Source organism: Gopherus evgoodei, chromosome 3 (genome assembly GCF_007399415.2).
Source record: "Gopherus evgoodei ecotype Sinaloan lineage chromosome 3, rGopEvg1_v1.p, whole genome shotgun sequence".
Classification (NCBI taxonomy): Eukaryota; Metazoa; Chordata; order Testudines; family Testudinidae; genus Gopherus; species Gopherus evgoodei.
In genome coordinates, this window is record NC_044324.1 from 197,496,955 (window position 1) to 197,522,889 (window position 25,935).

Below are 25,935 nucleotides of genomic sequence, written 5' to 3' on the forward strand. Positions count from 1 at the left end.
TACAAGCTCCATCAAGATACACCTTGTAGCTCTCATGGCTTTCCATGATAAGGTGGATGGGGTCATCATATTCACCCACCCAACAACTAAACGCTTCCTCAAGGGCATTAAGAACACTTACCCTGAAATAAGGACCACAACTCTTATGTGGGACCTCAACCTGATCTTATGTGGACTTATGGAAACTCCATTTGAACCACTGGCCATGTGTTCATTACTCCCTCTACCTATGAAGGTGGCTTTCCTCATAGCCAGTATGGTGGCTAGATGTGCTGGAGAAGTAGGTGCCTTAATGGCACACTCTCCCTACACAACTTTCTTTAAAAATAAAGTTAGCATAAGACCACACCCCAAATTCCTTCCCAAAGTGGCCTCCTCTTTTCATTTAAACCAACCCATTTACTTACCTGCATTTTTTCCAAAGCTGTTTGCAGACAAAAGAGAGGCATGACTCCACGTCCTGGACGTGCAAAGAGCATTAGCCTTCTACACTGAAAGAAAAAAAACGTTTAGAAATCGCCAAAACCATTGGTCTTGATAACAGAATGATGAAAAGGGTAGTCTCAAAACAGAGACTATCCAAATGGATATTGGAGTGAATCCACTTTTGTTATCAAAAACATCAATTATGAGCCCCAATGGGAGCCTGCACAAACTTTACCGGAGCACTTTCAACATCCATAGCCTAGAGCAGTAACTTAGACATAGAATCATAGAGGATTAAGGTTGGAAGAGACCTCAGGAGGTCATCTAGTCCAATTCCCTGCTCAAAGCAGGACCAACACCAACTAAATCATCCCAGCCAGGGTTTGTCAAGCCGGGCCTTAAAAACCTCTACGGATGGAGATTCCACCACCTCCCTAGGTAACCCATTCCAGTGCTTCACCACCCTCCTAGTAAAATAGTGTTTCCTAATATCCAATCTAGACCTCCCCCACTGCAACTTGAGACCATTGCTTCTTGTTCTGTCATCTGCCACCACTGAGATCAGCCTAACTCCATCCTCTTTGGAACCCCCCTTCAGATAGTTGAACGCTGCTATCAAATCCCCCCTCACTCTTCTCTTCTACAGACTAAATAAGCCCAGTTCCCTCAGCCTCTCTTCGTAAGCTATGTGCTGCAGCCAGGGGCGGCTTTAGGAATTTTGCCGCCCCAAGCACGGCAGGCAGGCTGCCTTCTGTGGCTTGCCTGCGGAGGGTCTGCTGGTCCCACGGCTTCAGCGGACCTCCCGCAGGTGTGTCTGGCAAGCCGCTGAGGGCAGCCTGCCTGCCGCCCTCACGGCGCCGGCAGAGCGCCCCCCGTGGCTTGCTGCCCCAAGCACGTGCTTGGCGTGCTGGGGCCTGGAGCCGCCCCTGGCCACAGGCCCCTAATCATTTCCATTGTCCTCTGCTGGATTCTCTCCAATTTGTCCACATCCTTTCTGCAGTGGGGGGACCAAAACTGGATGTAGTGCTGCAGATGTGGCCTCACCAGTGCCGAATAGAGGGAATAATCACTTCCCTCGATCTGCGGACAGTGCTCCTGTTAGTGCAGCCCAATATGCTGTTGGCCTTCTTGGCAACAAGGGCACACTATTGACTCATATCCAGCTTCTCATCCATTGTAATCCCCAGGTCCTTTTCTGGAGAACTGCTGCTTAGCCAATTGGTCCCCAACCTGTCGCAGTGCATGGGATTCTTCCATCCTAAGTGCAGGACTCTGCACTTGTCTTTGTTGAACCTCAGCAAATTTCTTTTGGCCCAATCCTCCAATTTGTCTAGGTCACTCTGGACCTTATCCCTAACCTCCAGCATATCTACCTCTCCCTCCAGCTTAGTGTCATCTGCAAACTTGCTGAGGGTGCAATCCGTCTCATCATCCAGATCATTAATGAAAATATTGAACAAAACTGGCCCCCGGACCAACTCTTGGGGCACTCTGCTTGATCCGGCTGCCAACTAGACATGGAGCTATTGATCACTACGCGTTGAGTCTGACGATCTAGCCAGCTTTCTGTCCACCTTATAGTCCATTCATCCAATCCATACTTTTGTAACTTGCTGGCAAGAATACTGTGGGAGACCATATCAAAAGCTTTGCTAAAGTCAAGATATATCACATCCACTGCTTTCCCCATATCCAAAGAGACAGTTATCTCATCAGGTTGGTCAGGCATGACTTGTCCTTGGTGAATCCATGTTGACTGTTCCTGATCACCTTCCTCTCCTCCAAGTGCTTCAAAATGGATTCCTTGAGGACCCGCTCCATGACTTTGCCAGGGACTGAAGTGAGGCTGACCAGTCTGTAGTTCCCCAGGTTCTCTTTCTTCCCTTTTTTGAAGATGAGCACTATATTTGCCTTTTTCCAATCATCCGGGACCTTCCCCGATCGTCATCAGTTTTCAAAGATAATGACCAATGGCTCTGCAATCACATCAGCCAACTCCCTCAGCACCGTTGGATGCATTAGATCTGGACCCATGGACTTGTGCACATTCAAAAAAGTGCCACTGTGGCTAAACAATAAAGTAAAAGAAGCAGGAAGAAGCAAAACGGCATCCTTTAAAAAGTGGAAGTTAAATTCTAGTGAGAAAAATAGAAAGGAGCATGAACTCTGGCAAATGAAGTATAAAAATATAATTAGGAAGGCAAAAAAGAATTTGAAGAATAGCTAGAGAAAGACTCAAAAAGTAATAGCAATTTTTTAAAGTACATCAGAAGCAGGAAGTCTGCTAAACAACCAGTGGGGCCACTGGACGGCTGAGATGCTAAAGGAGAACTCAAGGATGATAAGGCCATTGCAGAGAAACTAAATGAATTCTTTACAGTGGTCTTCATGGCTGAGGATGTGAGGGAGATTCCCAAAACTGAGCCATTCTTTTTAGGTGACAAATCTGAGGAACTATGCCAGATTGAGATGCCATTAGAGGTGGTTTTGGAACAAATTGATAAACTATACAGTAATAAGTCACCAGGACTAGATTGATTCACCCAAGAGTTCTGAAGAAACTCAAATGCAAAAGTGCAGAACTATTAACTGTAGTCTGTAACATATCATTTAAAATCAGCTTCTGTACCAAATGACTGGAGGATAGCTAATGTAATGCCAATTTTTAAAAAGGGCTCAGAGGTGTTCCCGGCAATTACAGGTCAGTAAGCCTGACTTCAGTACCGGGCAAACTGGTTGAAACTATAGTAAAAAACTAAATTGTCAGACACATAGATGAACATAATTTGTGGGGAAAAGTCAACATAGTTTTTGTAAAGGGAAATCATGCCTCACCAATCTGCTAGAATTCTTTTAGGGGGTCAACAAGCATGTGGACAAAGGGGAACCAGTGGATATAGTGTACTTAGATTTTCAGAAAGACATTGACAAGATCCCTCACCAAAGGCTCTTAAACAAAGTAAGCTGTCAAGGGAAAAGAGGGAAGGTCCTCTCATGGATTAGTAACTGGTTAAAAGATAGGAAACAGGGATAGGAATAAATGGTCAGTTTTCAGAATGGAGAGAGGTAAATAGTGGTGTCCCCCAGGGATCTGTACTGGGACCAGTCCTATTCAACATATAGGATCTGGAAAAAGCATCTCTCAAAACTGGGTGACTGGGCAACAAAATTGCAGATGAAATTCAATGTTGATAAATGCAAAGTAATGCACGTTGGAAAACATAATGCCAACTGTACATATAAAATGATGGGGTCTAAATTAGGTGTTACCACTCAAGGAAGAGATCTTGGAGTCATTGTGGATAGTTCTCTGAAAACATCCACTCGATGTGCAGTGGCAGTCAAAAAGGTGAACAGACTGTTGGGAATAATTAAAAAAGGGATAGATAATAAGACAGAAAATGTCATATTGCCTCTATATAAATCCATGGTACACCCACATCTTGAATACTGCATGCAGATGTGGTTGCCTCATCTAAAAAAAGATATATTGGAACTGGAAAAGGTTCAGAAAGGGTAAAAAAATAATTAGGGGTATGGAACGGCTTCCGGATGAAGAGAGATTAATAAGACTGGGACTTTTCATCTTGGAAAAGAGAGGACTAAGGGATATAACTGAGGTCTATAAAATCATGACTGGTGTGGAGAATGTAAATAAGGAAGTGTTTTTTCTCCTTCTCATAACACAAGAACTAGGGGTCACCAAATGAAATTAATAGGCAGTAGGTTTAAAACAAACAAAAGGAAGTATTTCTTCACACCACATACAGTCAACCTGGAACTCTTTGTCAGAGGATGTTGTGAAGGCCAGGACTATAACAGGGTTCAAAAAGAACTGGATACATTCATGAAGGATAGGTCCATCAATGGTTATTAGCCAGGATGGGCAGGGATGGTGTCCCTAACCTCTGTTTGCCAGAAGCTGGGAATGAACAACAGGGAATAGATCACTTGATGATTCCCTGTTCATTCCCTCTGGGGCACCTGGCATTGGCTACTGTCAGAGGACAGGATACGGGGCTAGATGGAGCTTTGGTCTGACCCAGTATGGCTGTTCTTATGTTCTTATACTAGAAATCCTTTGGATCACTAGAAAGAAAGGTTAATACTTAAACCATGAACATTTGAATTTAACCTGTTTGTAATATAATACAGACGCTCCCCAGGTTACACATTGGTTGATCACAAGATGACTATGAGCCGCCAAAGTGATATGACCGTTAAAAAAGCTAATGCGGTTTTAGGATGCATCAGGCGAGGTATTTCCATCAAAGATAAGGAGGTGTTAGTACCGTTATATAAGGCACTGGTGAGACCTCACCTGGAATACTGTGTGCAGTTCTAGTCTCCCATGTTTAAGAAGGATGAATTCAAACTGGAACAGGTTCAGAGACGGGCTACTAGGATGATCCGAGGAATGGAAAACTTGTCATATGAAAGGAGACTCAAAGAGCTTGGCTTGTTTAGTCTAGCCAAAAGAAGGCTGAGGGGGGATATGCTTATTCTTTATAAATATATCAGAGGGATTAATATTAGGGGGGGAGAGGAATTATTTAAGCTTAGTACCAATGTAGACACAAGAACGAATGGGTATAAACTGGACACTAGGAAGTTTAGACTTGTAATTAGACGAAGGTTTCTAACCATTAGAGGAGTGAAGTTTTGGAACAGCCTTCCAAGGGGAGTAGTGGGGGCAAAAGACATATCTGGCTTTAAAACTAAGGCCACGTCCAGACTAGATATTAAAATCGATTTTAGATACGCAACTTCAGCTACGGGAATAACGTAGCTGAAGTCGAATTTCTAAAATCGAGGTACTCACCCGTCTGGACGGCGCTGCATCGATGTCCGCGGGTCTCCGTGTCGATTCCGGAACTCCGTTCGGGTTGATGGAGTTCCGGAATCGATGTAAGCGCGCTCGGGGATCGATACATCGCGTCCAGACTAGACGCGATATATCGATCCCCGAGCAATCGATTTTAACCCGCCGATGCCGCGGGTTAGTCTGGACGAGGGCTAAACTTGATAAGTTTATGGAAGGGATGGTATGATGGGATAGCTTAATTTTGGCAATTGATCTTTGATTACCAGCAGATAAGTATGCCCATTGGTCGGTGATGGGATGTTGGATGGGATGGGATCTGAGTTACTGCAGAGAATTCTTTCCTGAGTGCTGGCTGGTGAGTCTTGCCCACGTGCTCAGGGTTTAGCTGATTGCCATATTTGGGGTTGGGAAGGACTATTCCTCTGGGGCAGATTGGCAGAGGCCCTGGAGGTTTTTCGCCTTCCTCTGCAGCATGGGGCATGGGTCACTTGCTGGTGGATTCTCTGCAGCTTGAGGTCTTCAAACCACAATTTGAAGACTTCAATAACTCGGACATAGGTTAGGGGTTTGTTATAGAAGTGGATGGGTAGGGTTCTGTGGCCTGCTTTGTGCAGGAGGTCAGACTAGATGATCACATTGTCCCTTCTGACCCTATGAAAACCCTACTTACACAAATCTGCACTTACAGAAAAAGTTCCGTAAGTTCTGTAAGCTTTTTTTTTTTTACTGAATTGTTGGGTATACGTCCCCAACTTATGCAAAATTCAACTTACGCAAGGCATTCCAGAATGGAACGCAAGCGTAAGTCGCGGAGTGTCTGTACACACACATGCTTTAGGAAAAAAGATGACTAGGAGGGGATGTAGTGAAGGTAGACACAGATGAGCAGAGAACTTCTAGCCCAGCTACCCAGTTAGTGTGTAGGTGAATCCTGGAATCTGGGTGAGTGTTTATTCAAGTTATAGTTGCTATATTTTAGAGGAGCATGTGTGAATCTTTAGGGTATGTCTACACTTTGAGCTGGGAATATAATTTCCAGCTCAAGGAGACATACCTGAATTAGTGCTGATTGAGCTAGTGAACTAGAAACAGTGTAGCCATGGCTGTGGGAGCGGCTAGATGCTCTGAATATGATCCTGCCTGAGACCCTAGACCAATGGTTTTCAACCTGTGGTCTGTGTACCCCTACTGATCCATAGACTATGTCTAAGATTTCCAAAAGGGTCCACATCTCCATTTGAAATTTTTAGGTGTCTGCAAATAAAAAAAGGTTGAAAACCACTGCCCTAGACACATACTCCAAATGACTAGCTCCTCCCACTGCTAGTGCCACCACAGCTACACTCTGTTTTAGTGCAAGTACGTTTCTTTGAACTGAGAATTGCATCCCCAGTTCAAAGTGTAGACATACCCTTTAACTGCCAGATTTCCCTTTTCTTTCAGTCTGACATAAATGCAATTCAATGCCAACATCTTTAAAAGTTACTTACAATCAGGATACGTCTACACTACAGGATAAATTCGAATTAGCTTAAACTGATTTTATAAAACAGATATTATAAAGTCGATTGTGTGCGTCCACACTAGGCACATTAATTCGGTGGCGTGCGTCCATGGCCCGAGGCTAGCGTTGATTTCTGGAGCGGTGCACTGTGGGTAGCTACTGTAAAAAAATGAGGCCAATAATGTTGATTTGCGTCCACACTAACCCTAAATCAATATAGTAATATCGATTTTAGCGTTACTCCTTTCGTTTTGTAGGAGTACAGAAATCGATTTAAAGAGCCCTTTAAATCGATGTAAAGAGCAGTGTAGTGTGGACAGGTGCAGCATTAAATCAATTTAATGCTGTTAAAATCGGTTTAACAGCGTAGTGTGGACCAGGCCTCACATAACTACTATTCAGACATACACTGCATTCCTGGGGAGAGACTGGCTATGGGAAAATGATGTTGCATTCAATATGTTCTAGACAGGGACTACTTTCCCCTCAGACAGAGCAGTCTATGAAACCTTTGAGCAAGCAGCAATGGGGAGGCTCATTTCAGCTGGGTTAGGTCCTAATGTGGCTACCCCCAGATCTATTTTAGTGCCCAAGGTGAACAAGCATATTTGCACCCCATACCATTTTGGGGGGTTATTTTTCCACCCCATTCAGAGGTAGCATGTAACTATTCATAATAAGGCGTGGGGTAGGTGACCACCCCATAGAGGTTTTCAAACTGTGAGGCGCATACCCCAGGGGTTGTGGAGGAACATTCTGTGGGGAGAGTGGCGATGCTAGGTGGCTTGGTCTGGCGACGCCAGGCGGGGCTCAGAGAGCGAACACCACCTCCACCCCTTACTCACCTCAACAGGTCACCCAGCCTGTATGTGTTGGGGGTACCTCTGGCCCCATCTTTCTGTCCCTATGGCTTTGCACCCTGGGCAGCTACTCCACTTGCCCCACCCTGATTACGGCTCTGGCTACTTCTTTATTGTATCCTGGAACAGAAACAAAATGGTGACACATAAAGGAATACTGCAACACTCTAACTAGCACGCTCTCCAATACTCTTATTCCTCAAAAGTGTTCTCTATTCTTTTGATTTTTTTAATGGACAGCAACAAATAATTTGTGTAATTCTCTTCCAAACAATGTATTTAGTTACAAAATAATCATAGTGAAAGATGTTCTAGTTTGGGCCCATGTGATCCAGCTAGATAATTAGCCTTCTAATTCACCTCCTACCACAGAATCTAAGTGTTTTTCCCCATGTGTGACTTTTATGGGTGCAAAATAAACATGAACACAGTGTAAACTGATTCACTGTTGTCTCCTGAATCTACAGTCAGCCTGAAATGATACTTCTGAGAACACTGTAAGTGTCCCATTCATCTGAATGGGTAATTTCTAAAAACAAATGATGAAACTGTTCAAATAGTTTCCTATTTCACTGCTGATCATTTTAGTGGACATCCAGTTAATGTGCTTATTCCACAATCTTAAACCACCTCAGCCCTTCCTCGGTGCCAAAAGCTCCAGATATTTCCTATTTAGCTCCATAGGCATAGTTTGACTTCTATATTTAGGGGGGCAGCTCCAGTCAGGCCAATGGGGCTTCGTGTGTGTATGTGTGTGTGGGAAATTTGTGCCTGCCAGAGGCTGGCAGTTTGGGGTGAGGGTGGGGGGGTCAATGCTTCCGTCTCCCCAACCATGGCCAGGCTTAGCTCTCAAATCTCTAGTTTCCTCTGACTACTCCAACATAAATATTCATTGCCAATACAAAAATTTAAAATACTAGATTATTGTAAAATTTAACTTAACAATATAAACAAAACAGGGGCTACTGTAGTGATTGTATTATTTTTTGGGTCTCATTTCGTAAACTCTGTTTTTATATTTATTTGACGCCGCCTCTGAATTTGCAGTTTGCCATTCCAGGGACTCTCTGTGAGAGCCAGCTGAGATCTGGGCAAAAGAGTGGGGAGAGACTGGGGAGAGGACTGCCTGCCCTTCTGGGGTGGGGGGGTCTGACATCCCTCCTCCCAATTCTGTATTTCCTAGTTTTCAAAAGTTTGATATGAAACTTACTCTTCATTTCCTGGTTTTTACTAAGTTTGAGTTTTGTTGGTTTGAATTTGATATTCTGGAAGAGACTGATATAACCAGGCAACCTTAACTCTGCAATAACAAAGGGGTTTTTTTGTTGGTTTTTTTAGGGGTGGTGGGGGAGGCTTGGTCAGTGAATTTAGGTCTACCTTGCAGTAGATCATGCGGGGTCTGGGCTATACTATTTTGCAGTAACAAGCATATCCAAATAACAAAGAGTGTAAGGATGTTGCTTGACATACTTTATAATATATTTACTTTTAAAGAGATGCATAAGGGCAATGTTCAAAACCAATTTCTCTGTAACCCCAATGGGAGTTACATAACTAAAAACCCAGAATAATATTTTTTAAACATTTCTATCTATATACAAAAAAGAGGTAGTTCAAGTACTGTTTGATATGGCTGCTGCTAATTTTTCTTGAATATCAGAGAAAATAAGGTAAAATATATAGGTACAGGAAATTTCAGCTTTCCAGAGGATGTAGTAACTAAAATATATATCTATAAACACATGCAATGCCTTGCCTCAGAAGTAGAAGCAATAGTTTGACTCCCCATCTCCTCTGAGGTTTTGATTCTTTAAAAAATATATAATGATGATGATGAAGGCCTTCCTATAGTTTAAATTAATTGTGAAAAGTATATTTTACTCAGCTGCTGGCCTACTTTTTTTTTCAATTTGAACTGAAATTTGCGTACTAATTTCTAAAACCATGGAAAGACAAAGGGAGGCCCATGAAAGAAACAGTCCTATCAGATAAATGAAACTATTTAAAATACAATAGTTTTTTTTTGTTGACAATACACTAGCTAAAATCTGACTGTGTGCTGAATGTGTACTCTGTATTGATTGTCTTAATCTGTCTCAGCTGAACATACTGTTTACATTTAGCAAGCTAAATTATGATGGAAACAATTTGAAATACTTTTCTCTAGAGAATGTTGCTATCAAGGTTCTGATATGTTAAAGGAGTTGGGATTTTTGAAAATTGAAAAAAAATCAATATTGGTTCTCATCTTTGATTACTCTACAATGTTGTGCTGAACTAGAGAATGAAGTGTGATTTGAACTATATTCTCTTCTAGCCTGGCTGTACACCCAGATAAAACCTTAGTTGCTACAGGACAGGTTGGGAAGGACCCTTACATTTGCATCTGGGATTCCTACAGTGTACTGACTCTTTCTGTTCTTAAGGATGCGCATACACATGGAGTTGCCTGCTTGGCTTTTGATTCAGATGGCCAGGTTTGTATATTTTCAGTTTCTCTTTTTCTTCTATTTAAGTGTACATAAAAGTAAATTTTTATATATGTAGCCTTCATATAGAATTATAGCATTACATCAGAACTGAATACTGTAATTTAAAATGTTAATGCTAATACAGGATCCAAAATACTGCAAATATATCTCTTTTTCAAAAAGAAATGCTTTTGGGACCAAAACCTCAGCCTAGCACTCCAGCTAGTTGTGTGGGGCACTGGGCAGATACCAATGGTAGACATAGCCCTCCATGGCCCAAATGCAGTCTTATCTCCTGAAGAGTTAGTACTGGAGGAACTGCACAGTGAGAAGATTGTTTGGTCCTCAGAACCAGGCAATGTTCACCTGCGCCTGCTGTTCAGAGAACTTCTACAGTATATTGATATACGCTGTGTCCCCGCAATCCTGTCCCTCCTTGGGCAGCAGAACTGCATTGGTCTCACTGTTAAGGGATTCTCACCAGCTGTAATGCATAGTAAATTTAATTTAATAAAGTGTTTGAAATAGAAAAACTGTGTAGCTTTGGAGCTTAGCATTGGAATCCCGCAAAAAACAGACAAACAGAAGATCACTCCCCAAAATCTCTGAGGATCAGTGTTTTGACCATATGATTAACTAGATATTTAAAGAAAGATGGAAGTCAAATATAAATGGAGAATTGGATTTTTCATTATTAGTCACAATAAGTAAATTTCTAGAAGAAAAAGTAATGGTAAACCGCAAGGACTTTAACATAAGTAGCGTCAAAGGAATGCATATTTGTGCTTCACACAGAGAACTGAGCAAATTATTCCAAACAGTTCATCCCTACAGAAAGATTACCTGTGTAATATTGTACTATCAATGTCTGGAGTATTCCACTGTGTAAATTTTTGTCACACCTTAAAATTCCTACTCTATGTTAGTTTTAAGGACCCTTATGGGCGCCTAAATCCTTCTAGAGGCCATCTGCACTAGGGTACATTTCACCTTGTGCTGTCTTCCCCATGTAACTCAAAGTTTAATCCCATCAGAAAGAGAATTGAATTTGCATCTTTAAAAAAATAATAGCTATATTGATTTTGGGTTGCACAATCAGATACACAGGTATGCTCCCACTGACGTCACTGAGAGTTGGATTGTCTGTGTCTGAGGACAGAATTGGACCATGATGTTTTAAAAGAATAGTCTCATATGGAATAAAACTACCTTTAATTTTTAATGTAAATTAACATCCTTTCACTCAATTTAAAATTTAATCTGAAAGGAAGGACAGTGCTAGAAACAACCTCCCTTTAACATATCTTACATTACTTTAGTCTCAAATTAATAAATGTGAGTGTTAATTTTGCTACCTAGTAACATAGAAAGATCTGTGAAATGGTTAATAGACATGAGAGGAATGAGGGATTTTAGGACATTTCAAGGGTCATGGATGTTAAACCAATTCAATGGCTAATTTTTTTCCTTCCTTCTCTATAAAGGTAATAACACTCAGTACATATATAGGATTGTAATAATAATAATAATTATCACATAGTGCTTTACATTGCACAGCATTAACTAATTAACATTATTATAGGTTGCTGCTCCTGATTTAAGCTTGCTTTCTATTTCAAGGCCAATTTTCAACTCTGTTCCCCCAACTTCCTAAAAAAGGAAACCAGTCCCTCTGAAATTTCATACACCATATCTCATCCCCAGTGTGCAGTCTTTCTGGGAAGACTGGGAAAAATGGGAAGGGAGTTTTAATGTTATTGTGTCCCAAAATCTCCTAACTTTCTTGTGTCCTCCTATCTCCAAAATGACTGGGAGACAGATTGTTAAAGGTAGTTTAGTGCTTAAAGGTGCAGATAGCCATTTAGTTGGAATTTCAAAAGTGCCTAAGACCACTAAGTGCTTTTGAAAATCCTACTATGTGCCTATCTGAATCTTTAGGCATCTAAATACCATTCAAATGTTGGCCCCTTACCCTACAGGTTCCAAATTTGTTGACCTTGCAAAAGAGTGTTCTAGAGATGGAGTGGGAATAGGGGTTGGGGTTGAGGTTGGGTTTTAGTGTGGGAATTCCAAAGATATAAAGAACTATTTTTATGAACATGATATAAACTGACCAGATGCTGAGTATAAGCTTTGCAGCTTTAGCTGCAGGGCTGAGCCAGAATTGGAGGGCATGGATTTGAGGGTGAGGAGACCAGGAGGGACATGGACTCATGGAAACCAGGTACCTGGAGCTTATAGCTGTCAACAGTTCCATTTTGGCCAAGACACTTTTAGGTTCTGAACATCATTGTGGGAAATTTGTATCCTGTTCTGGGACTAGAGAGATTCCACCTACATATGTATTACTCACTTCCTTCAAATGAACCCCTCATCCTTTTACACTGAATGCATTTTAAAATTGGAAAACCAATAAATATCTTGGGCTGAAAAGGGAGAATAAGGTTGTCTATGTGTTTGTAGAATCATAGAATATTAGGGTTGGAAGAGACCTCAGGAGGTCATCTAGTCCAATCCCCTGCTCAAAGCAGGACCAACACCAATTAAATCATCCCAGCCAAGACTTTGTCAAGCCAGGCCTTAAAAACCTCTAAGGATGGAGATTCCACACCTCCCTAGGTAACCCTTTACAGTACTTCAGCCCCCAGTCCCCAGTGAAATAGTGTTTCCGAATATCCAACCTAGACCTCTATCATAACCTAGTCCCAGATTTGGACCTTAGTGTCCAAAATATGGGGGTTAGCATGAAAACCTCCAAGCTTAGTTACCAGCTTGGACCTGGTAAAGCTGCCACCACCCAAAAAATTAGAGTGTTTTGGGGCACTCTGGTCCCCCCAAAAACCTTCCCTGGGGACCCCAAGACACAAATCCCTTGAGTCTCACAACAAAGGGAAATAAACCTTTTCCCTTCCCCCCTCCAGGTGTTCCTGGAGAGATACACAGAAGCAAACTTCGTGAATCTAAACAGAGGGAGTCCACCCTCTCTATTTCCAGTCCTGGAAACACAAGCACTTCCCTCTTCACCCAGAGGGAATGCAAAGTCAGGCTAGTAAATCTAACACACACAGATTTCCCCTTGACTTCTTCCTCTCACCAGTTCCCTGGTGAGCTGCAGACTCAATTCCCTGGAGTTCCCCACTAAAGAAAAACTCCAACAGGTCTTAAAAGAAAGCTTAATATAAAAAGAAAGAAAAATACATAAAAATGGTCTCTCTGTATTAAGGTGACAAATACAGGGTCATTTGTTTAAAAGAATATTGAATAAACAGCCTTATTCAAAAAGAATACAATTTAAAGCACTCCAGCAACTATAGACATGTAAATACAAAACAACAAACCATCTTTGTACTCACAACTTGGAAACAGAAGATTAGAAAACAGGAAATAGAAAAATCCTTCCCATAGCTGAGAGGGACAGGCAGAAGACCAAGAACAAAGGACTCACACACAAAAAACCCTCCACCCAGATTTGAAAAAGTCTTGTTTCCTGATTGGTCCGCTGGTCAGGTGTTTCAGATTACTTCTTTCCAGGTGTAAGAGACATTAACCCTTAGCTATCTGTTTATGACAACCTCCCCCACTGCAACTTGAGACCATTGCTTCTTATTCTGTCTTCTGCCACCACTGAGAACAGCCTAGCTCCATCCTCTTTGGAATCCCCCTTCAGGTAGCTGAATGCTGCTATCAAATTCCCCCTCACTCTTCTCTTCTACAGACTAAATAAGCCCAGTTCCCTCAGCCTCTCCTTGTAAATCATGTGTCCCACCCCCCTAATAATTTTTGTTGCCCTCCACTGGACTCTCTCCAATTTGTTCACAGTAATTTGGTATCACTATACTTTGTCATCAGTAAAACATACAAAAGATCAATCTGCAGTTTAAATCAGGAAATATTTTATGTACACATTTTTATTTAATAAGATGCTGAGTTTCAGAGACAAATGTATTTAGTTAGGCTTGGGAGAGTTTGGGTTTTTTATAATTTTGATGAATAATATGTTTGTTTTAAGTATTTTTATACTTTTATTTATTTTCACAGTTGCACAAAATTATGAGTTTTAAGTAATTTTTTTTATTTTTATGGATATATATTTTCACAGTTGTGAGAAATAATGGGGAAAGACAGATAATTATTTAATTACAATAATTATTGAGATTCAAACAGTTAGTGTTATAACCATTAAAATACAACTTGTCATCATCATGTTAAAATATACAAAGAAAGTATCCTTGGATCACACTCTAATAGGTTCTCAAGTACTGTTTTTCTTATTTTTCATATCTGAAAATTCCAATTATTATTGGTAAATACATTTTTCATCAGTTTTTGGGGAGTGAACAGTGAAATCAATATTTATAGACATTTACAGATAAAAATAAAATCCTTCCCAGCCTGTATTTAGTATAAACTTGCTATTCAAATTTTTTATAATTAAATACTAAAGTGCAATACAGCCTGAATATCCAGCACACCAGTCTGAGCTGCTGCCACTTAAGAATTTTTTCCTGTTTGATTGAGAAAATGTTACTTTCTTTATCAGATTCTATGGCCTAGGTAGTTTACAAATTTTTAAAGAAAAGACCTATAATTTGCATATAGCTGAAGATATGTTTTGTTGATAGCTACATTTTTTATATTTTGCATCTTCAGAATTTTTTCATAGCTACCATAAAATTAATGAGGAAACAATTTACTTGAATCAGGAACTAACTATGACCCATATTGCAAGCTGTTCTGCGCTGAAGACAGTAGGCTTCTCAAAAGTGCTGGGTTCTACTCCTTATGGAACAGCCTGCAGGTTCAGAGCTGATATTTTTACATATTAAACATAGTTCAAATATGCATAGGGTTGCCACCTGTCTGGGTTTTACCCAGACAGACCAGTTTTTGGCTTCTGTGTCTGGGTGCCATTTAGGGTTGCCAGGTGCCTGGTTTGCAATTGGAAAGTCTGGTAGAAAAGGGGACTTGACAATGTCTGATCAGATGTAGTAACCAGACACCAGCCCTTGCTTATCCAGTGTTGCCTCCTACCTGCAGGTAGGCTTCTTGTCAGGCTGCAACAGCTCCCATCCCAGCCCTTGAGCAGAGGGAGCCCAGTGGGGGGAAGCTGAAAAGGAGGTGGAGACAATCCAGAAAGTGATGGGGTGGGGGAAAGGAGAAAGTGACTGGGGCGGGGCTTTTGAGCAGGGGCAGGGCCTGCGGGAAAGGGGTGAGGATGAAGCTGTGAGGGAAAGGTAGGGGCAAAGCCTGGAAGAAGGGGCAGGATGGGGGCATGGCTGTGGGGAAGGGCCAGCGGGGAGGACTCAGAGGTTCAACTCCCAGTAATTAGAAAGTTGGCAACCCTAAATGTGCACTACAATTGACCATTTTTGTGTTTCAAATAATAGGGCTGCCTAAATGTTATTTTAGACATTTTTTTCTTTCTTTACACTTAATTCCAAAATAAATTAGTTTTTTTTTATACTAAGAGTATAAAGATGTTAAAACTGAGTTCAGCCTTTGTGCCACAATTTTATATAAGCAGCTGGAGTTCTGACCCTGTTGCTAATAAAACATATAGTGTATGCATAGTCCAAATTTACCCCCTTTCTGGTAATTCAGATAATGCTAACATAAATCTCAAACTATTCTTTATCCCCAAATTGCATGTTCCTAGGCTTTTCCTGAAGAACTGCCTTATCCCAGAGTTTCATACCCTCTTCATTGAAGAGAAGCTTCAATTCCTTTTATCTTGGTTGGGATTTAATTCTTCTTAGCGTATGTGCAATGTGCCTCAGGTTGCACGTGACTAGGATTCATCAGTGAATTTGACCACTGGTTGCATCATTAGTATCCCTAGCTTGGGCTAGGTACTGACTGGGATTGGCCCCTGGGATTTAATTGAATCCACCTGTTGCTATAATTGAGTAGTGATTCAGCATCATCACACATTGTTACTCTCTCAACACACACACACACAGAAATTACAGTAAAGTCAGATTTACTTATTTGCAAGTTCATTACTCTGCACAAACCAGGAAAAATATAGATGCATTTGGCAGCCAGCAGAGGAAAATAATTTTAGTTGTTCACCAGAACTATTCCCTATTGCTTTGGGCATGCACTATTCCCTAGATAGAGTTCAGCTAGTACCAGTGATACTAAGAGATGGCATGTGGTGTGTCACATCCCAAGAAACCAAAGGTAGAGATGTATTTCAGTGTTGTTAAATAAAGGAATGGTGACTATAAAGCACTTAGGTGCATTTTTGTTTACTTTTCTGAATCCAGGAATTTCATTTTCTGGGATCTATAGTTGGAGAGAAAACAGGACAGGGAGGGTTTGAGGGGGATGCACATGGTCACCTCCCACAAGGCCTGTGAGAAATCTAGCATTAAGTTATAGCAATATGAGGAGATAGATATATATATATAGCCTCATTTCCCTCCATGCCATGAAATGCCCTCTGATGGAGGCATAGAGGATAATTCATGGCTCAGTGTTCCCTGATTGTCTAGGTGTGGAGAGGATAGCCAAGCATGGAGGCATATGTCTTTGTATTCCTGCAAATCCCCATGAGTTGGTGCCTTTTTTTGCTCTTTTGCCTGGTATAGCAGTACCGGTGATATCAACAGTGGCAAATGTGAAGAAAATAACCTTTTGCAGACAAGGTACTTGCCACTAATAGAGACAGAAACAGAATACTGAACCAGATGAACCACTGGTGTTATACAACAGGACAAATTCTACGTTCCTGCATTCTCATAAGGACCTGTGAAATTAGGCAAACTTTGGAGAGACTTGGATGCTAATTTATATCTTAAACATTTCTTCATCCTGTTTGTTTATAGCCATAGCCTGGACAAAAAGGGATTCTTGTTTCTTAGGAGAGTGCAGTTCATTTATTTGTATTAAGCTTTTAAAATAATTAGTTATGCATTCTTTCAAAAACAAAATTGAAAATTTAAGGATAAATTACAGTTATAAAATGCTACTAGAAAAGTCCACAAAAATGAGCACCATAAATGTAATGAACTGTGGTGGTGTGGGTGGTGGGAGAGGAGTGTTTTAATTCCCCATTTACTTTTAATAACAGTTCAGTAAGATGTGAATGCCAGATTGTTGTGTTACTGAAGCAAGTTCTTCAGCTCTTTTGATGAATTTAACCTATGTTTGGTACACTTAAAAGTCAAGTAATTAATGTCAAGCTTCTAGCAAAGACTAGAATTTTTGACATGTCCTAATATTAAACAAATATTTAACATGGATATCTTGATGATATCTTTAGTAATTTAGTTTTAATTTGAGTGATATTTGGAGAAATCCTTCTCTGCACATACTATGCTTAATTGAAAGACTTATTTTGGGCTGGTCTTTAATTAACTAGATTATTTTTTTTCCTTAGTGTTTAGCCTCAGTGGGACTGGATGCCAAAAATACAGTATGTATTTGGGACTGGAAGAAAGGAAAACTACTAGCAACAGCTACTGGCCATTCAGATAGGGTAATCATATAGAAGGAATTATCTGAATTTTGTCTGGAGCATTTCCCGATAACATGTAACATTTTTGTTTCTATATTGTATTATTTTTTCATTAGGTTAGTGCACAGAAAGGTCCATCAAGTGGATCTGAGTGGAGAATATTGCCCAAAGTTAGGAAATGTCAGAGCAATTTCACCACCAGTCAAAAAAACACACACATAAACATACACATATATGAAGATAAATCAATCGTTTCATTGTGCATATATATTTTACTATGCATGGTATATCTGTGAATATTTCACATGATAGAATATACATAGTGGCAGCAGAACAAAACAATACTGTATTTGTGAGTTGGGTGAATTCAGTGCTTCACTGTTGTGTATTATATTTCTAACACATCAAGATTAATATTTTTATTCGCTTTTCAAAATTACTCTTTTAGGGTCTGATGCAACTCTCACTGATGTCCGTGGAAGTTTTGCTACTGACTTCAATGGGAGCTGTTTCAGGCTTTGTTAGGGTGACCAGATGTCCCGATTTTATAGGGAGAGTCCTGATTTTTGGGTCTTTTTCTTATATAGGCTCCTATTACCCCCATGCACTGTCCTGATTTTTCACACCAGCTGTCTGGTCACCCTAGGCTCTGTTTCTCTAAGCCAGGGGCAGGCAAACTTTTTGGCCTGAGGGCTGCATCGGGTTTTGTAAATTGTATGGAGGGCTGGTTAGGGGAGGGGGTTGTGGCCCAACCCCCATCTCCTATCTGCCCCCCTCGGGACTCCTGCCCCATCCAACCCCGCCCCCCGTTCCCTGACAGCCCCTCTGGGATCCCTGCCCCATCCACACATCCCCACTCCCTGTCCCCTGAGTGCCCCTGGGCCCCCACCGCCCAATCCAACCCCTCTTCTCATTCCTGATGCCTCCCCCCGGAACCCCTGACCCATCCAACCCCTCCTCTCATTCCTGAAGGCCCCCCCGGGACCCTTGCCCCATCCAATCACCCCTTCTCTCTGTCCCCTGACTGCCCCTGGAACCCCTGCCCCTGACTGCCCCCTGTTGCCCCATCCAACACCCCCCTTCTTCCTGATTTCCCCCTAGAACCCCTGCCCCATTCAACCCCCTGTTCCCCCTGACCACCATCCACACCCTTTCCAACTGACCACCACCCCAAACTCCCCTGCCCTCTATCCAACCCCCCTGCTCCCTGCCACCTTATCACACTGCCTGGAGCACCAGTGGCTGGCAGTGCTACAGCTGCACCACCTGGCTGGAGCCGGGCCATACTGCCGCCACTACCACGCAGCACGAAGCACCAGATCAGGCCAGGCTCTGCAACTGCACTGCCCCAGGAGTTCACAGCCCCGCCACCCAGAGCATTGCGCCGGTGGTGGAGTGAGCGAGTTCAGGCTGCAGGTGAGGGGGAACAGTGGGTGAGGGGCCGGGGCTGAGCCTCCCGGGCCATGAGCTCAGGGGCTAGGCAGGACAGTCCCACGGGCTGGATGTCGCCCGCGGGATGTAGTTTGCTCACTCCTGCTCTAAGCCATGACTGAAGTGTTTCAAGGCTTAGCCCTTCAAGCCCTCCCCACAGCGAAAGTAAAAGGGTGTTGAGCAGGGGATTGTCTAATCTGATCCTAAATTTTAGTGGTTGAATGTTTTTGTTCTTCTTCGAGATGTGTTGCTCATGTTCATTCAGCTTAGGTGTGTGTGCTTATCACATGCACTGATGCCAGAAGCTTTTCCCTCAGCAGTATCTGTAGGGGACCAGCTCTGACGCCCTCTTGAGTGTCGCATGCATACCATGATATATAGGGTGCCACCAGTTCCTCGCAACCTCAGTTCCTTCTTACTGCCAGTGACGGTGCTGGAACTGTTGCTGCTTCAGCTAATGCTGTTGCTGTTCATTCATACAAACTAGTTATCTCTTGTATTATAGTGTATCATAGTTTTCTGTTAGTGTTTGTAAATCCCTTAGCTATAGTAGAGACTTCATAGGTCCCGGGAGCATGCCCCGGTCCCCAGGCTTTAAGCCCTTTGATCGCTGCAAGAGGCCTATGCCCACTAGTGAACCACACAGCAGTTGTCTGCGTTGCTTGGGTGAAGGACACATTAGTGAGAAGTGCAAAATTTGCAAGTCCTTCAAGCCAAGGACTAAGAAGGAGCACAATATTTGTTTAAGAGCGCTCCTTATTGAGTCGGCCTTATTGAGTCAACCCAGCATCGGAGCATTGCTCCAACTCGGTGCCGAGTACCATGACCTCGGTCCACTGGCCAGCACCGGTCCCCATCCATGGCTCCAACCAAGAAGCCCAAGAAAGTGGGTTGAAGCTGGTCTCCAACCTCCCGCAAGGGAAAGGATAAGACTGGGTGTGAACAAGGTCCCAGGCTGGGCAACTCTTCACCTATGTTGGGATCTCAGGCCCAAGCTCCGGTGGAATGATGTAGCCCAACTGGCTCCTTGTGAGCTACCCCGGATAGTGGCAGAGGCCTCTGTGAGCTCCAGGTGCTGTCCACGCCAGAGGCCCTGCAGGTAGCGCAGGAGATCATGCCCCTCTCGGTGCTACCCACACCGGCTCCTGTGGTTCCCCATTCATGGAGTAAACCCATGTTCAGATTGCTATGGTCTCTACCTCAGCAGCACCGTTCCCCGTCATAGGGAATGTCCTGCCAGTGCTCACCCTCCTGCAGCTGCCACGCATCTGGCTGAGAAAGGCAGATACAGCACAGCCCCATTCGATCCCCGAACCTTGGCCACAGGCAGAGAGGCTCGAGGCACAGCTTTCTGGCCACTGGGCGCAGACCCTTGGAGGCATGTGCCCTGCTGGCAGGGGTACCGGTCTCGGCATCGGTATCTCTGAGACTGCGGTACTGCTCCAGAGACCCATCAAGGGATCAATGTTACAATTCCTCGGACCGTCGCCAGTCCTCTAGGAGGGCATCACCATGTATGGGTGCTTCCCAGCACCGGGCCTGTTCTGACTCCCGGTCCTGCTTCTCATACCGGTACCGCTCGTCAAGTGCAGGATGTAGATCGCTGACTCCAAGCCTTTGCGGATCCGTCGAGCACCATCGATCCCTAAGATTCCACTCCACATCAGACTCCAGGCGGAATGACTGGCACTGGTCGCGACAGAGCCACCATTCCACTCTGTACTGGTCATCTGGGAGCAACCACTCAGGATCTAGCCCTGGTTCAGAGCAAGGTTCCCTGACAGTGGAACAAGCTCTGGTACCAGCAGTACTGGCTACATTGTCAGCACTGAAACCAGTCCTGGGGCCTCAGGCATAGTGGCCGGCACCGTGGTACCCATGGAACCTGTGGGGGTTCACCCAGCCCTCCCAGGCTGCCTGCTCAGTGTCCAGAGCCTTGAAGAGACCAGCTGCCTCTCTCTACCACCCTCCTCTGGTGCACGAAACCTCAGGTGCGAGGACCCCGCAGGTCCAAGAGGGAGCAGGGGAAGAAGCCACTGGGCCACCAATGTTTGTGGAGGACCCTACAGCACTGGCACCTTCCTTGTCGCTGCCAGACAAGGCTGTAATTGGGCCCCCTCCCCCGGTTCCTTCAGATGATGCTAAAATGCACCAGGAACTACTTAAGAGGTTCGCTGCCAACCTGGGTCTTCAGGCAGAGGAGCTAGAGGAGCCTTCAGAATCTCTCTTCAATGTCCTCTGCTCCACAGCACCAGCCAGGGTGGCTCTGCCCATTCATGATGGGGTCTCTAAGATCACTAATGTCCTGTGGCAAACTCCCTCCTCACTGCTACCCATCTCCAAGTGGGCTGAGCACAAGTACTTTGTGACATCCAAAGGCCACGAGTACCTGTACACTCACCCTGCTTCCAACTTCCTAGTGATAGAAGCTGTTAACCACAGGGAGAAAGAAGGTCATCTCAGGGCTACCCCTAAGAACAAAGACTCCAAGAAACTAGACTTGTTTGGGCATAAAGTTTATTCATCCTCTAGTCTCCAGTTGAGGGTGGCCAACCATCAAGCCCTCCTGGGACACTATGCTTTTAACATGTGGCAAACCATGGCCAAGTTCAAGGGCTCTCTTCCTGAGGCTTCTAGTAAGGAGTTCCAGGCTATTATGGAGGAGGGCATGACGGCAGCCATGACAATGTTCCAAGCGGCGTCAGATGCAGCGGACACTGTCACCCAAACCATGGCCTTGGCCGTCGCCGTGCACTAGGCATCCTGGCTACTCCTCTCTGGCTTGTCCACGGAGGCTCAGCAGTTGATGCAAGACATTCTCTTTGATGGGCAAGCCCTGTTTGTGGAACAGATGAACAATAAGCTCCATGGCCTAAAGGACTCCGGCATGACTCTTAAAATGCTGGGTCTGTATGTTCCCAGCCCTGCCCACAAGTGGTTTAAGCTGCAGCAACCTCAGGGCCAGGGGAGCCACCCTGACCAGGAGTCTCCCCATAAGAAATCAAGAGGCTGCAAGAGTCGTCCTAGCCAACAGCCTTTGCAGGCCTCTCAGTCGAGCTAGACCCACAATAAGTACGTTGGCAAGTGCTCATTTTGAGGGTACGCCCAAGGGAGACCTACTGTCTATTCCCAGGATCCTCCCTCCCCTATTTTTTCCAACCACCTTTCTCCTTTCCTCCATGCGTGACCATCTATAACATCAGATTGATGGATCCTCAGTACGGTGGCGCGGGGTTACACCCTTCAGTTACTTTCTACCTCTGCTTCCCACCTCCGCTCCCCATCCGTCTTCAGGGACCCTTCTCACTAGAGTCTCCTCACACAGGAGATAGAGGGATTACTGCAGCTAGGAGCAGTGGAGGTTATTCCTCCAGGGTACAGGAACAAGGGTTCTATTCCCACTACTTTTTAATCCCAAAGGCCAAGGGTGATCTATGACCTATCCTGGACCTGTGAGACTTGAACCGTTTCCTAGTGAAGCTGAAGTTCTGCATGGTCTCCCTGGCTTCCGTCATCCTCTCCCTGGATCCAGGAGACTGGTACACCACCCTCGATCTGAAAGATGCATACTTTCACATTGCCATCTTCGAGGGACACAGACGCTTCCTCCAGTTTATGGTAGGTTCCAACAACTATCAGTTTATGGTCCTCCCATTTGACCTAGTGACAGCCTATGGGTATTTACCAAGTGCATGTTGGTGTTGGCTGCTTACCTCAGACGTTGGGGTATCCTGATCTACCTACACCTTGACGACTGCCTGATCAAGGGCAGCTCCAGGTCCCAGGTCTAAAGGCATCTGCTATTGCCTCGTCCTATTAGTAAATGACAAAAAAATCCATATTAGTTCTGGTACACAGTATAGAATTAATTGGAGTGGTGTTCGACTGGACCTGCACCAGGGCATTCCTGCCACTGGAGAGATTCAGGGCACTGACAGACCTCATCGTGGAAGTCTCCTCATTTCCCCTAACCACAGCCAGGGTTTGCCTGCACCTACTAGGTCACATGGCAGCGAGTTGGTTTTGGACGCCTCAGACCTTGGCTGGGAGGTGCATCTCGGCACCCTCCAGACCCAAAGTATGTGGTCCCCAGAGGAAACAATGCTACATATAAACGTCAAACAGCTCAGGGCGGTGCACAGTGCATGCATGGTCTTCCTACCTCATCTGTTGGGTAAAGTGGTCAGATCCTGATGGACAACACAGCCTCAATGTTCTGCATAAACAGACCAGGGGAAGTGTGATCCTCAGCACTCTGCCAAGAAGCATTCTGTCTTTGGGACATCTGCATCAACCATGGAATCCACCTTGAAATGTGTCACCTTCCGGGTGCCAAGAACATGCTAGCAGATCATCTAAGCAGGGACTTCTCCTCTCACCACAAGTGGGTGCTCCACCCAGAGGTAGCCGACACAATCTTCCAGAGGTGGGGAACTCCCCAAGTGGATTTGTTTGCCACTAGGCAGAACAGGAGGTGCAACAGGTTTTGCTCCAGAAGCGGTCTGGGAAAGGACTCCCTCTACGATGCCTTCCTCCTGCTGTGGGCAGAAAGCCTCATGTACATGTTCCCTCTGATTCCGCTCATCAGCAAAGTCCTAGTGAAAGTCAATAGAGACAATGCACAGGTTATCATGATTGCCCCGGCATGGCCTCGCCAGCACTGATTTGGGATGCTATCGAGCCTGTTGGAGATTCCTCATGCCCCCTGCTGAACCAACCAGACCTGCTGTCACAGGATCATGGTCGACTTTTGCACCCCAACCTCTCGTCCCTCCACCTCATGGCTTGGATGTTGCGTGGCTCAAACCTGAGGAACATACCTGTTTGAAAGGGATCCAAAAGATCCTCCTTGAGAGCAGGAAGCTCTCAACTAGACAGACTTACCTGGCAAAGTGAACGAGGGTCTCCCACAGGAGGGGCAAATGGGGCATCTCCCCTTTTGCATTCTTCAGTGCAGTCAATCTTAGACTACCTGCTTCATTTGAGGAACCAGGGCCTGGCACACTGCTCTGTCAGGGTGCATCTGGCAGCCATTTTCACCTTTCATCCGCCCATCTGGGGCAGACGGTGTTCTCCCATGACTTGATGGTCAGGTTCCTCTGAAGTCTCAAAAGACTTTTTCTCAAGTTCAGTCCCCAGTCCCTCAGTGGGATCTCAACTTGGTTCTGTCCAGGTCTTCTGCCCTAAGCCCCATGAGACTAGTGAAGAGAGGTGCCTTGATGCTTTGGATGCAAGAAGGGCCCTGGCTTTCCACCTAGATTGGACAAAGGCTTTCCGTAAGATGGTTCAGCTTTTCATCTCTACAGCTGATAGGATGAAGGGCCTCCCGGTGTCCATGCAGAAGATTTCTAACTGGATCACCTCTTGCATTCGGACATGCTATGAGTTGGTGGGAGTCCTTCCGCTGCCGATTGTCAGAGCCCACTTGACCAGAACGCAGGCATCTTCAATGGCCTTCCTGGCACATTTCGAGCAGCAATGTGGTCCTTGGTGCACACGTTCACAGCCCACTACACCATCACTCAGCATGCCAGAGATGATGCTGGGTTTGGCAGAGCGGTGTTGCAATCTACATGTCCATGAACTCCTACTCACCTCTGAGGGGTACTGCTTGGAAGTCATCTAAGTTGAATGGACATGAGCAAGCACTCAAAGAAGAAAAGACAGTTACCTTTTCCATAACTAGTGTTCTTTAAGATTTGTTGCTCATGTCCATTCCACAACGCACCCTCCTTCCTCACTGTCAGAGTTTCTGGCAAGAAGGAACTGAGGGTAGGGGGAACCGGCAGTGCCCTATATACCACAGCATGTTCGAGCCACTGCAGGGGGTGCCGGACCGAGTCCCCTGCAGATAGTGCTGAGGGAAAAACTTCTGGCACCAGTGCACGTGGTGAGCACACGCACCTAAGTTGAATGGATATGAGCAACACATCCCGAAGAACACCAGTTATGAAAAAGATAACTGTCTTTTCTGGTGTGAGGGGGTCATAAGGCATTGCTGAAGTCTGTCATTTACATATTTTAAGAACTATAGTACTTAGAAAATACTTCAAAATCACAACTTTCTATAAAGAAGATTTACACTTTGTATTTTGAAAGACAGTGTTGATTAGTATACTAAATGACTGGTTGCATATTTTAGATGATAAAATACTTGTTAGCTGACTGGAGTAGCTACTGTGCTTTAAATCAAAATGAGAAATTAGGCAAGGGGTGTGTGTGTGTGTGTGTGTGTGTGTGTGTGTGTGTGTGTGTGTGTGTGTGTGTGTATATATATATATATAAAATAAATGAAACAATGAATTCACAGTACTGTGGCTCTTTTGGGTAATGTTGATTGCTAATTTGGCTCCTGAACCTCTGATTGCTAATTTGGCTCCTGAACCTCTGAGGTCTGAATATCTCTAGTCTGCATTTTAAAAAGAAACTAGTGATTTGGGTGCCTCAATTTTTGGGTACTCAAATTGAGACACCTTAAATTTCAGAGGTTGGCTGCTCAGTATTTTCTGAAAATCAGGCCCCTGTAAAGTGTCTGAAGATGGAGACCCAAAAACTGCAGCACTCTTGAAAGTTTGGACCATGGTATAAACTCTTCATTTTCAAGCTTTATACAGTATTTCCCTGAAGGCCTGATTGTGCAGTCATTACTTAGACTAAGTTCTCATTGACCTCATCAGGCGTTTGTTCTGAGTAAAAAATGTGGGATCTAGTCTTTAATTTTGAAATATGCTTACTTTGTATTATAGACAAAAATAAATATTGCTTGCCAAAATGACAAATGTAATTTTGTTATGTAAATTTATTTCTGTGTATATTACCACTTTAGCTGCATTACAAAAGGTGGCATATTGGGTTAATATTGCCTAACCTGACCTGGGTACACCTTTTCCCATAGGTAATGAGTGAAGATGAGTAATGGTCTCTCCTCTTAACTTTTGGGGACATTAGCTCACATC

General features: G+C 44.0%; 1 protein-coding gene across 5 annotated transcripts in view; it reads left to right on the forward strand.

Annotated features, from left to right (window-relative positions):
* EML6 (EMAP like 6) overlaps nucleotides 1-25,935 on the forward strand; it is a 397,023-nt gene that overhangs the window by 119,682 nt on the left and 251,406 nt on the right. For all 5 annotated transcript variants that reach the window (XM_030557759.1, XM_030557761.1, XM_030557762.1 and 2 more), the window contains 2 exons: nucleotides 9,933-10,092; nucleotides 17,471-17,569. In XM_030557759.1, the coding sequence (XP_030413619.1) occupies nucleotides 9,933-10,092; nucleotides 17,471-17,569 (259 nt within the window). The remainder of the gene's footprint in view (nucleotides 1-9,932; nucleotides 10,093-17,470; nucleotides 17,570-25,935) is intronic.